Below are 12,552 nucleotides of genomic sequence, written 5' to 3'. Positions count from 1 at the left end.
TCATAGACAACTTCTGCTGCAAAAATTACCCGGAAACACAGGCATTAATATTCCAAAGGTTTATAAGGGTTATTCTTTGAGTGTTTTTTTCACCAAATAACTCTTACACAGCCATTTTAGAAGTTAGAACCATGAAGCAAAGAGCCACCTCAATGAACCCAAAGTTCTCTCGGCAAAACAGCACAAAACATTGTGTGAGCTGAAGCTTCTAGATCACCTTTAAAGAAAAAAAGAAAGAAGAAACATAAGGTGTTTATACACGGTGTTCAGTCTAGTGCTAACCATTCTGTTAAAAATGAATAAATAAAACAAAATAGCACACCTCTCACATTTAACATTGCAGTTACCTCAGGTCAGTCTTCTTCATGTTTCTGAGTGGGTTTCCTCCAGGTGCACCTGTTTCCTCCCACAATTGGTGGACTGGCTGTGTGAAATTGTCTACTGGTGTAAGTGTGTGTGTGACTGGTGATGCACTGTTATGGAGTGGCACTTGTCAGGATTGTGTTATTGCCTTTCACCCAGTGACACCCAGGGTATAGGCGCTCTACACACTTTGAGCCTGTTCGGTATGAATTGGTCACAGTAGATGAATGAATTAATGCCTTTTTATCAGTCAAATTTAAATAGAAAGATTATTGCACCACACATCTGATGTGAACATTGTCATGTTGGTCATAACTAAACTTGCTCACACATCTGTATACAGTCTAATAATACAGTACAATGCCATATGATACGGAACAAGGCAGCGCTGGTGTTTAAGGTTTGTTAAAGTTCCTTTCTTTCCACTATATATTTCCAAGTGGGTGGAGAGGATAAAGCTTATTTGCATATTCAGCTCTATACTAAAGTGCTGATATGCTGGTATTCCTCCCTTTGATCATTGCTAAATTATTTTTTGTAGGAATATGAAACAGTTATTTCTCAATCAGTGAGAGTCTGGAGGTTTTTGTGAGAGCTCCCTCCCTCTGTAGCCCAGATGAAAGCGGCCGAGTTTTGGAGGAGATTTACTCGGTGGGATTAAACGTACGTTGTGTCTACGAAAACTCTTCGAAGTTTGGGAGCTAATTCCGCTGTGCCCTCTCATCTAACTTCAAAGAGCTCCAGCATCTTACGCTGTCTGATTCAGTGGACAAATTGAGAGAAATTTGGTGATATTGTCACTGTTGGAACAATACCTTAAATCTTGAGAATGGCAACAGAACAGGGGAAAGCCTTTCTAACTTTTAAAGGAACACTATGTAATATTCTTACCTTCACATTTCATCTTCAAAATCAGCTTCGCTGACCTGTTGTAGGAGAATTGGGTCTATGTCATTGCTACTCTGAGCTCAGCACTGCAGACACTGAAATATGTAATTTTGGAGGAGGGTGGAGCTCTGGGAATGGACGTAGGATCCCATCATTCAGCAGTGGGAACCAGTCATGGAAAACAGGGAAGTGATGTGGTGGTGCTGGATGCTTAGTTTTTCATCACAAGAATCTGAATATCGAGAGGGTGATTTATAGTGTGTAGAAGGAAGAGTTTTGGGTGTGGTCCTTCTACCAAACTTGTCTGTTGTTTATAAAATCTGCAGTCATAGTGTATTTGGCAAGTACAAATGCCTGTAGACTCTTAACTGAAACAATCTTAGTTTTATGGACTATATTGGAAATTGCTATTACATAACATGGAAAACTACTCTAGTAGAGTTGCTTTTAGACTCAGCTCAGTGCTTCAACAAGTTCAGGAGCAACTCTTGCCTTTGTGTTCCACATAGGATTGACCTTGATCTCTAAGTCATAATACTTTTTAATCTTCTCCACTTCATTTCTCAGAAAGCTGTTGAACTCAGGTATGATCATAGTAGTAAGTAGCCACATGTTCTTCATACAAGACAATGTGTGGTCTGAAGGAGTGGTGTACAATATGTCTATAATATTCTATGGAGAATGAAACCATCACTTACAAATTAACCATCGACTTAATGCTGCAATGAAATCACACAGGACTGTAGACTCTGAACCGATAAATTGATTTGAATTCATAGACCACTTATTTGAAATGTCCATTATTTATATATATATATATATATATATATATATATATATATATGCAGCGCTTTTTACTTCTGCCTCTCATATGTTACGTAAGGTTCATGTTGCATAACATCCATCTGAAAGTCAAATTTCATGAATATGCATCAATATAAAAAAAAAAGCCACTTCACTTGTCCAATACTTCAGCATTTGTTATAGAATTACACAAAGATGACTGTACTTTAACAATATAAAATGAAAATATATTTAAGATATATTATACTGGTTCTAGCATAGGACATATATATTATATCTTTGCAGTGTCATATTATGTAATATATAGTTCCACTTAGGAGCCTCCATAATCTTCAGACATAATGGATTTAGTCATTTTTCTTTTTATTTGTTAAGTATAAACAAAACTTCTGTTTTTCTCCATCTGGGGCTGTAACCAAATGAGCAGTTAAATATTTATAATTTAAAAAATGCAGGTAAACACTCATTTACATAAATACATATACATGAACGGGTTTATTGTGTTGTGCTGTTTCTTTTACTCTTAATTATACTGTATATTATTCTTCATTTGCTATACCATAAAATCTGTACCACAATAGCATTTGATCAATTTGTCAAATGTGATTTGGTATAATAAAAAATATGGGTATACAAAGAAAACAAACAAATAAATAAATAAATATACATGAACAAAACACAAACTTACTGAAGGGCCAACAAACCCCTGCAAAATTAAGTTACATTGTACAGTAAACACATTGGAAATACTGAGACAAATATATAAATAAAAATAACCAATAAACGAAAACTATTTAGACCAAGAGGATGAGGTACAATAAGAAAAACTGAACCGCATTTGTGAAAAATTTTCAGTGGTGCAGAGATATGCATATGTAAACATTTTCATTTTATTCAACCTGTTAAATTATTCAACTCTTTCAGCAGATACTTTAAGGGTGCTTGATAAAATGAATATTTAATAAATAGTCAGATAAATGTATTAACATTTTTAGAATCCTGACCTGTCCTTAGACTCAGAGAGAGTTCACAATTCTTCATTGTGCTCCACAGTATTGGCCTTGATAAGGCGTTACATTTTGAACACGCTAACATTCCACAACGCACAGCGTTGTTTTAACTCTTTTTATTTTGTATTTATATATATTTATATATATTTGTGTGTGTGTGTGTGTGTGTGTGTGTGTGTGTGTGTGTGTGTGTGTGTGTGCATTTGTTAGTCTGTGCATGTGTGTAAGTCTGATTACCCCTGGTCAAATTTCATGTTTTCTATTTAATACGTTTATATTTTATAAAGTTTGTACAGGTAACACACTGAAAATATTGCCATTTCTGCTAATTGTTCTATTTCTATTTGTTTGGTTTAAAATAATAGCACATTTTTAATTCCCCCCCTGTGAAAAATAAACCTTTGTCCAGGCCACATTATACATTTTAATATTCCCAAATGTGTTAAGAAATGTGTTCTGTTTAGATGATGAGTACAAACCTTCAGTTTGCAAATCAATAATGTAATGTGACCAGGGGCAGCCAAACTCTAAATACTTTATAAAGTTTACCACCTTCTCCTTCTTAACACTATGACAAGTGTCTTTAAACAAGACACTTTATTCCCATTAGTTCCCCCTGTTAAAAACAGCAGTGGTCATACTGGTCTTGTCTCTGCTATCTTTTCCCTATTTCATTCTGTCTGAGGAACTGTATGTTGTTGATGCTGTCTGCAAGCTCGGGATACTGTTCCACTGAAAGGACATAGTATCCATCATATCCTTGGACTCTTCCTCCACTCAGGAGCTGCCTCTTCTCTCCTTCCGTCCAAAGCCTCATACCTACTTCTCCGTCCTTCACCCTCTGGAGCTCTCGTGCCCAGGCTCCTGCTAGCGCCCTCTGACGGGCAGCCTCCAGGACCCTAACCCGCTCCTCGTCCAGGGATGCTCCATAGCGAACATGAAGGGCTAATGTTCCTCGCCTCAGCTCCACATCTGCAAAACGCCGCGTACGACCAGCAAGAACCGCTGTGGACTGGGACACGCTCACATTGACCCCATTCTCCAGTTCCTTGCGTCCTGTTGTGAGCCGCAAAGCTGCCAGATCAGCCTCAGGGGCACCTGTTTTCACAAAATAGTGAGTGTCCCGCCCATCCAGAACAAAGTGCAGGTCCTTTAGATAGAGGGCACCATTGAGGATGTTGGCCACTTTCACACAGTCCTCATTGGCAATGCCCAAGGCCCGAGTGACCACAGTTCCTTTGTAGATGCCCAGCATCACCCCCCGGCCAATCAGAGTGTCACTGGATGCGAACCACAGCCACGGTTTGTCCAGTTTTCGAGCCTGGCTCAACTGAGCCTGCGGCATCCTCTCAAAGGCCAGAAAAGCTCTGGCCTGCCGGACCACTTGCTGCTGGATTGCGAAGCTGGCCTGCAAAAGAATATTTGAAGTGAGTGCCAAGTCAAAGGGAAGCTCATAGCATTAACTCAAAGCAATACCCTCCACCCCACAGATCTGCTATGGCTTGTAAAGCCAGAGGCAAAAATTGGACACCCCTGGTCATGCTTTGTTGGTTTTCTAAGTGTGTTAAAAAAAAAAAGTAAACAAGGCAAAAAATGGATAACAATCCAATACAAGGCATGCTGATTTTCAAATAATCAGTTTGAATGAGGACATGAACATTTTATTCCACTGTAAAGTAGCAGAGGTACAGAATGACATACCGGCATATCATCCCACACTTCTGTCTTTGTTAGTTCATAAGAGGCTTGGGTCAGCCCAGATTTTGGCACAGGGAACCCAGGTATGCTGTTGTGGAGATGAAACCCAAATGTGACCAGCCAACTGTTCACATCTGTATGAAACAAACAATAAAGCAGCCAGTTCTGTAATTATTGATACCCTTAATATACTATAGAACACACACAAAACAACAATATCAGTTTATGTCCAGGAAATGTGATGATCTATTCATAACTTACTTGTGATATATTCTCTCACATCTAGCACCTTGCTGATGGGGTCATTATTGTGAAACATGTAGAGATTAAAGGGGGCAGGGTCTTTGTTGACCCTTTCCCATAATGTAATGTCAGGAGCAGTCCATCGGCCTGACATAATGTCATAATCCCGTGTGCCAAAATGTATAAGTTTGGTAAGCGGGTCATGAAGGCCTCCATGGAAGCCTAAGACTAGCTGGAGGTCAGGGTTAGAGTCTGTGTATATCTCTCCATAGGCGGTGTAATGAACCTGCTTCAAAAGAGCTCCATCACTGCCAAAAACAGCCAGTGGGGTGCCTGTGTTATCACATGCTATGTAGAACTCGGCTCCACTGCTAATCTCCATAGCAAACAGATGCCCTTGCAAGTCATAGTATAGAGATGTGATTTCTGAACTTGAGTGGTTGTACACATGTGTTATCCTGCTTGGATAGCTTAAATCTGCATAAAAAAACTGCAAGTGCTGGCCGAGGCTGGACTTAGTGGAAACCCTCCTTCCTAAACCATCGTAGCGGTGCTGGACCGTCCAGCCATTCACTTTGCTGTAGATGCGTTCAAGTCTTCCATTGGAGTTGTACTGGAAGATCTCAGCTCCTCTTTGCCGCAAGTAGCCATCTTCATCCATTTCGTACTGAAGGTCACCCAGTCTGGTGATGCGATCCCTTAAGTCATAGCGCAAGGGAAGGATCCGGGCATTGCTAGCTGGACTTAGAAGGTGGATGTTTCCATTCAGGTCATAGCTGTAGCGCCAGGTCAACTTATCATTCAGGTAGACAGCCTGAATCTGGCCATCCACATCGTATTCATAGCCATATTTGGTAGCATTGGCAAACGGCCCAATTTTCATCTCTCTGGAAGTTACCCTGCCCATGTCATCATATTGCACAGCGATCCAGAAGAGCAAAGTGCGGAATAGTTCATATTGGATTTCTCTGACTCTTCCATGTCCATCAAAATGCTTGGTGTAGGTCATAACTGAAGTAGAGATGATCTGGTTGATGTCGTAGTAGATTACACCAAACTTGCCGAACTGCTCCACTTTACCTGAGATGTCGTCATACTGGTAGAGGTCAATGGGTAGTGGTGTTTCATTAATAACACCTTGGATGCTGGTCACTCGCAAACTCCCGTCATAAGCGTAGTCAAAGCGAGCACTCACCAGGCCGTCTTCACTGAAGCGATATATCTGCCTGTCCACTAGGGGGCCTAGCTGCCTGTACCTGATGGTGCATATGAAGCCTTCGCTCTGCAGGTTAACTGTCTTCAGCACTCCAGCCGTCTCATCATAGGTGAAGCTAACCCGAGTGCTGTCGTACAGAACTTCTGCCAGCTTATTGTGCCACCGGTAGCGGTAAAGAACCCTGCGCCCTGTGCCAGTCTGCAGAACTCGGATTAGCCTGCCATCTTCACTGTAATCTATAGCAACAGATGCATTGCTTTCTGGTAGATGGTACAAATTGCGGTAGTAAGTTATTGATCGGACAGTCTCCATGTTGTAACGTGCCACACTAGGCATGGTGACCGCTGAAAGTCCACCTTCGGAGTCATACTCAAAGGTGTATTGACGCTGGCTGGCCAGGATAAGCACCATGGACTGCAACAAGCACAGAATCACATTGTTATTATTATGTTATTATAATCTGAGGTAGATCTGGTTAACTAAAATACACTGATAGTATTTTTTGGATAAAGGTGATGGTTGTTTTATACAATCAGGGTTCAAACATTTAATTATTAGGCACATGCTGACTTCTGACCTTCTCCATGTAAGTGTAGCTCCAGGTTTTCCCATCCGGAAACACTCTGGATCTCACTCGACCCTGCTCATCATGCTCCAATCGCTCAAACACTGAGCCCCACTGGATGCTGCTTGGCTGCCCATTGCTCCTGCGGGTTAAGTTCACTGGTAGCAGTTTGCTGCTAGGCATCCACAGGGCAGGTTGTCCAGCTGGGTCATACCCAATCTTCAGTAGGAACTTACGGTGGTCATCATAGATGCGCTCTGTCCTCAGTGTACGATCATAATCCACAGAGAGAATGTTCCGTCCATTCACCTGTAACAACAGGTGGAGGAGAGGGAAGAAATGGAAAAAGTTATTTCAGCAAAATCCATGAGCCAGAGACCAGAAAATTGGTTGCTGGCCCGGTTTCAATACAGTTATGTTCAGTTTGTATTATTTATGAGAAGATGAACAGCAAGGTTAATAGCTTTCAGTCTAAACCTCACCAGACTCTCAGGAATGAGTGCAGGAAATTGTAATTCATCTCCAGATGTATTCAACACTGGTTAAAAACAGATCCTCTTTTTCAGCAGTCACATCTCAGTGCAATAAATCACTTTGCCCCTTTCAGACCCACATTAAAACCTTGGTATGTCGCTGCATGATTGTTTTGTCATTTTGGACAGTAACAATACGTATTAAAGCTCTGTCACCTGATTTAACACAATCTCAGCTGCATAAGTAGCAGCATTAAATACACAGTCAAATACTTTAAAATAAGATAATAATCCATAAGCAACATCAATAAACTCTCCTCTACAACTCAGCAGGGGCTACTGGAACATATGCGTTTCTTAACATTAGAAATGTATATATTACTCCATAAACACACAAAATTTTTCAGGAAATATTGGTCCATAAACCACTTCAGTAGATGCTCTTATACACTACAACAGCCCAAAATTTACCTGAATATACACTCCCGAAGATATCAGTCAATGAACAAGTCCAATAAACCTTGATCTATATCAATCAATCTGCAATTTCCTAAGAACACTGCCTCAGTATACATCATTTTTGTAATTCCTAAAAATCACATTAGTGCTCATGACTCACTCGTAGTTTGCGCCCAAACACAGTTACTTTAGAGCGAGTTTGCTCCTTTCTGAAGCGCCACTCCACCAAGTTCTGTCCAGCATCGTCCGGCAGGGTAATGTTTCGTCTGGCCACTGTGGGAGACGACGCTCCACACAGGATGTGGGGCTCTGTCTGGAAGTGTGTGTTCAGGCCACTGGCATGCAGGACCCACAGGGAATTGTCATAACCCACCACATAACTGGTTCTTAATTGGTCTGCTCAACAGATAAGAGGAGATATTTTTCATATTATGATATATTTATGACATTTTGCTTTTTTTCCCCACATGTATTGACAAAACCAATGGATGCTTAATTGTGTAAAAACAAAAGAAGTGAACAACAAACTTTGATGGACAAATTTTAACCTAAATGTAGGATTTTTTTTTCAGAAGCAACTATTTAATCAGGATATTTGGGGAGTAAATAGAAATATTTTGTGGTTCATGGACTGTTCTCTCACTGTTCATGGTCTCACCCTGCTGTAGAGTAAGTACATTCTGGATGGTGGACTGGTTGGAGTTGATGGTGGCCTGTTCTTCTCGTTCTGAACTCTCTATTTCCACCGTGGAGACAGATCCCACATCGCTGACAAGGCTGCTGACCACTCCAGTGGGGAAGGTCACGTTGGTCAGCTTCCCCTCAGTGTCATAGCTGGAGGAGAAAGACAGTGTGAATATATTTATTGTGACACAGTGACATTTTAAGCTTATTCTTCACAGCAACGATGTAATTAATGTCATGTCAACTACTGCATCCCGTCTTAACAAGTCAGTCTTTTTTACATAATTTGAAAAAATCCTTTACATTGACTTAAACCACCTTGATTTTATTAGATTACTTTTTTGTAATGTAATCAATTTTTAAGCAATTTGAAATAAGAGTAGAGTACTGATAAAATAAATTCACTACCATGCATACGCTATACGGTTTTACAGATGATACAGGCTTTATAGTTGATATAGTTGAAACTTGTGCCCTTATTACTGTACACTGCTTTTACACTGTTTTGTGCTTGTATACAGTTGCTTCTACACAAACAACTTGATGTTAGCAGAAATTAATATACTTTATTGTGAACCAGAGTAAACACCAAGGTGTAACAAGCTGTAAAAGCTTGTTCTGAACTGACTACCATCAACTAACAGCAAAGAACAATTACTCCTCTTACTCATAGAAGGTCGTCCAACCATTGGCTGTGCTCTTTGTAGCCAGCAGACCGCTGTTGCCGTGGTAAGTGAGCAGAACGTGGTCTCGGCCCTGAGTGCCAAGGGTCTTTAGCCCCCCGCTGGATCCCATACTCAGCCACACCACCTGATTATCTGGAGCCACGATCCTCACCGGCTGCCGGCTGGCATCTCTACGGATACGGAGGGTGTTACCATGGCAATCGGTCACAGCGGTCAGGTCTCCGTCATTACTGTAGCTGAAGTTGTACCTGGTGGGTATAGCAAAGTTAGTGGAAATGAAAATAAAATGAACAATATTTTGCAAAGAACTTAACAATCAGAACTGGGGATTTTTTATTTTGATGGGGATTTTAATATTAATATGAGAAATAATTTTAAATTTTGTATAGATTACTGTTTTTTTAAGTAGACTTCTACATTCAATATATTGTAAAAATTCAGGGACCATTTTCATTCATTTTATTAGTGTTCTATATAGTGCTCTAGTGAAGGGAAAACTTTTGTCTATGTCATTTCTATTCTCTATAATACAGTTCTATATAATGTTCCAGCCTTGGGAATAATTATTATGGCCCATTTCTTTTCCCTGTGATAGTGTTGTATACAGGGAAATGGTTATTAAAGGACTGTTCTGCCCTTTACAATTCACTGTGTTGGGAATATTGATTGGTATTCAAATGAAGGGAACAGTGGTCAGGGGACATTTCTGTTCTCTATAATAGATTTTTATACAATATGAGCATAACTGGGAATAGTGATTATGGGACAATTTCTGTTCCCTGTGATCGTGTTCTATACAGGGAATGTTATTAAGGGACCATTCTGTTCTTTACAATTCCCTGTGTTGGGAATATGGTTTGGTGGAGCATTTCTGTTCCCTATAATAATTTTATATATTGTACTACACTGAGGGCCATGGTCAGTAGGAAACTGACTGCTTCTAATCCCTGTTACCTGTAGTCTCCTGTCACCAGGCTGACAGTGTGCTGGTGTGTTCCATTAACATCAAACATGTAAACTTCCTGCTCCGCAGCAGAGGCCACTTCATAGAGTCCCAAGCTGGTCAGAGGTGGTCTGTTAGTGCTGATGCTCCGGATCCGAATGTTTCCCAGGTCAGCAACATACAGGGTCTCATCCGGACCAGCCACCAGAGACGAGGGTCCGCTGAGACGAGCGTCTTTAGCAAAGCCGTCTCCAGTCAGGTAGCAGTCGCAGTTGACGTCTGTTTTGCAGTCACAGTCGGACGGTACCCCGGCCAGGTGTGTGATCTCACCATTCGGTGAAACACTTCGAATTCGGCTCATCTTTCTCTCGTCCGTCTCAGCAATATGCAGAACTCCGCTAAATGAAACTGTGATGGCGCTAGGAGATTCCAAGTGAGTTTGTGTGGCCCACTGGACATCAGCCACAGACTGGTCCGCGGTGGGCATCGAACAGTGTAGTGGACGTCCTGCCACCACACTCACCTGACCCTCCTCTGTAATCCGTAATACCACACTGCTGTCCAGAACAAACAGAGAGTTGTCCAGTGGACTGACTGCCAGGTCTGTCGGCCATTCTAATGACACCTGGAGCATACAAAGATGGATGCAATCGCTTGGTGTAAATGACACAAATTGCAGTTTATGTCAAAAAAGAATTTAAAAAAAAAGAAAACAAATGCATGATTATATATTTTTGGCAGCAAAATAAAACACACATGTAATGTGCAAACTCAAACCAGTAGATACAGATTTATATATCTAATTAATTTTATATCTTTCAAACTGTAGCTGCATTACAGTTGTAATTACTCTAAAATGGCTAAAGGTTAAAGCCAATTAGCTTTTTTTTTCTATCATCCCAATCAGGCAGTTTAATCATTTTGAATATGCTGTTAAATATATATTTATCAATATTCTGCTAAGTGCTATTGCTTTTGGATGCAACCAGCTGAGTTATATTTACTCTTCAGCTTTGCTCTGTGGACAAACATGTGCCAGCTTGTGTTGCATAACATTCGGGAAGGGGCCCATCTGCTGCAGTAACACTTTAACCCTATCGGACCTGTGTCCAGCCAATGAGCTGAATTTGCTCAGGATATTTAAAGTATCACTGACTTAGGAAAGAAATTTTCTCCTATTTAACTATAAATGCTGGCCTTTCTAGCAAGCTAAACTTTGTGGACCATTTCCCGCTCCCATCAAACTAACACGGGCATTAATAGAAAATCAACAGCCATCTGGTACTTCCAGTTTCACTGGGGTATAATATCAGGTGAAACATAGGCCAAATTTCCTAAACCTAATTCTATACTATTAGTAAAGCTTAAGCACTTTATTCAGCTATCATTTGTATGTTTTCCCACGGTACACCACACTGTTACAAATCCTTTTTTGTAGAGGCTTTGCCAAAATCATATAAATTGACAATTAGCTCCAACTAGCTATTCATATGAATATTTATAGTGACTGCATATTGGCTAATGTCTCCTATTCTAGTGTGTAGGAATATTTATTGAGATTAGACTAATAAATGTTTATGGACAGTCATGTCCCCCCCATATTTTTACCTCCTGGATATCCATGACTGCATCACAGTTAAGTGGTCTGGCAGAGGCAAGGTCATTTGACCCCAGCAAAGTAGAAACGATACCAGTCTGATCCACTTTGCGGATTACAGTGCCATCCACGAAGTAGATGAGGCCATTCTTATCCACTGCAATCCCTGTAAAAGAGCAGAAAGGATGGAACAGGAAACACACATGGGTCAGACAGCTGAGCTCTGAGCCCGCCGAGAAGCTTAGGGAGATGGGAGGCTGCTACATGTGTCGTGTTTGGCTTCACATTATTCAGGTCACTGCAGAAAGCATCACGCTCAATTATTCACATCCTGCCCTCCGCTGCTAAATTATTGCTCAAGGAAAAAGTGCAATAGGATCCCACCATCTATATGCATTTCGCCTCGTTTTTATCACTCCTTTCTGTCTCTCATTCTTCCTCTGGGCAGGACATCTCACGAAAACATAGCACAGGAGAAACATTCAACTCTTTATTAAAGCAAAAAAAAAAAAACAACAAAAAAAAAACACGCACGTGGGAGTTGCTATGGTAACCGTTCTGTGTTAAATGTGCAGGGACTATGGGACTGAAGTGACGCCTTGGCAAAAATGTCCGTCCCCACCCGAGCAAAGTGCACTAATGCACCCACATCCCACACGCTGCCTATGGACGCCCGTCAGCCTGCTTTAAAATTCTCCATGTTTTCGCTACAAGATTTCATAAAATCAATATGCTATGTAGCTGTGAAAAAAAAAACCCAGCTCATACTATTTCTGAGGCTATTTCTGAAACGGTCCTGCTATGCCTTGGAAGAAGAGGAATAGTGGATCATAAAAACTGTGTTCATTTCAGGCTGCTTTAGGGAAAAACTATTTTCAAGTCACACTTCATGTATGGTACACAACATGCTTATAATGCCTTTA

General features: G+C 40.7%; 1 protein-coding gene across 1 annotated transcript in view; it reads right to left on the bottom strand.

Moving 5' to 3' along the window:
* Positions 1-2,449: 2,449 nt before the first annotated feature.
* si:dkey-237h12.3 (teneurin-3) overlaps positions 2,450-12,552 on the bottom strand; it is a 164,148-nt gene continuing 154,045 nt past the window's right edge. The window contains exons 24-32 of the mRNA XM_066648563.1: positions 11,641-11,795; positions 10,044-10,657; positions 9,071-9,337; positions 8,378-8,553; positions 7,880-8,115; positions 6,800-7,096; positions 5,025-6,636; positions 4,767-4,897; positions 2,450-4,473 (exon numbers count right to left, since the gene is read on the bottom strand). Of these exons, the coding sequence (XP_066504660.1) occupies positions 3,721-4,473; positions 4,767-4,897; positions 5,025-6,636; positions 6,800-7,096; positions 7,880-8,115; positions 8,378-8,553; positions 9,071-9,337; positions 10,044-10,657; positions 11,641-11,795 (4,241 nt within the window). The 3' untranslated portion in view covers positions 2,450-3,720. The remainder of the gene's footprint in view (positions 4,474-4,766; positions 4,898-5,024; positions 6,637-6,799; positions 7,097-7,879; positions 8,116-8,377; positions 8,554-9,070; positions 9,338-10,043; positions 10,658-11,640; positions 11,796-12,552) is intronic.

Source organism: Hoplias malabaricus, chromosome 17 (assembly GCF_029633855.1).
Source record: "Hoplias malabaricus isolate fHopMal1 chromosome 17, fHopMal1.hap1, whole genome shotgun sequence".
NCBI classification, from domain to species: Eukaryota; Metazoa; Chordata; class Actinopteri; order Characiformes; family Erythrinidae; genus Hoplias; species Hoplias malabaricus.
The sequence above is the reverse complement of the archived record's forward strand: the minus strand, read 5'-3'. Positions and strand labels throughout refer to the sequence as shown.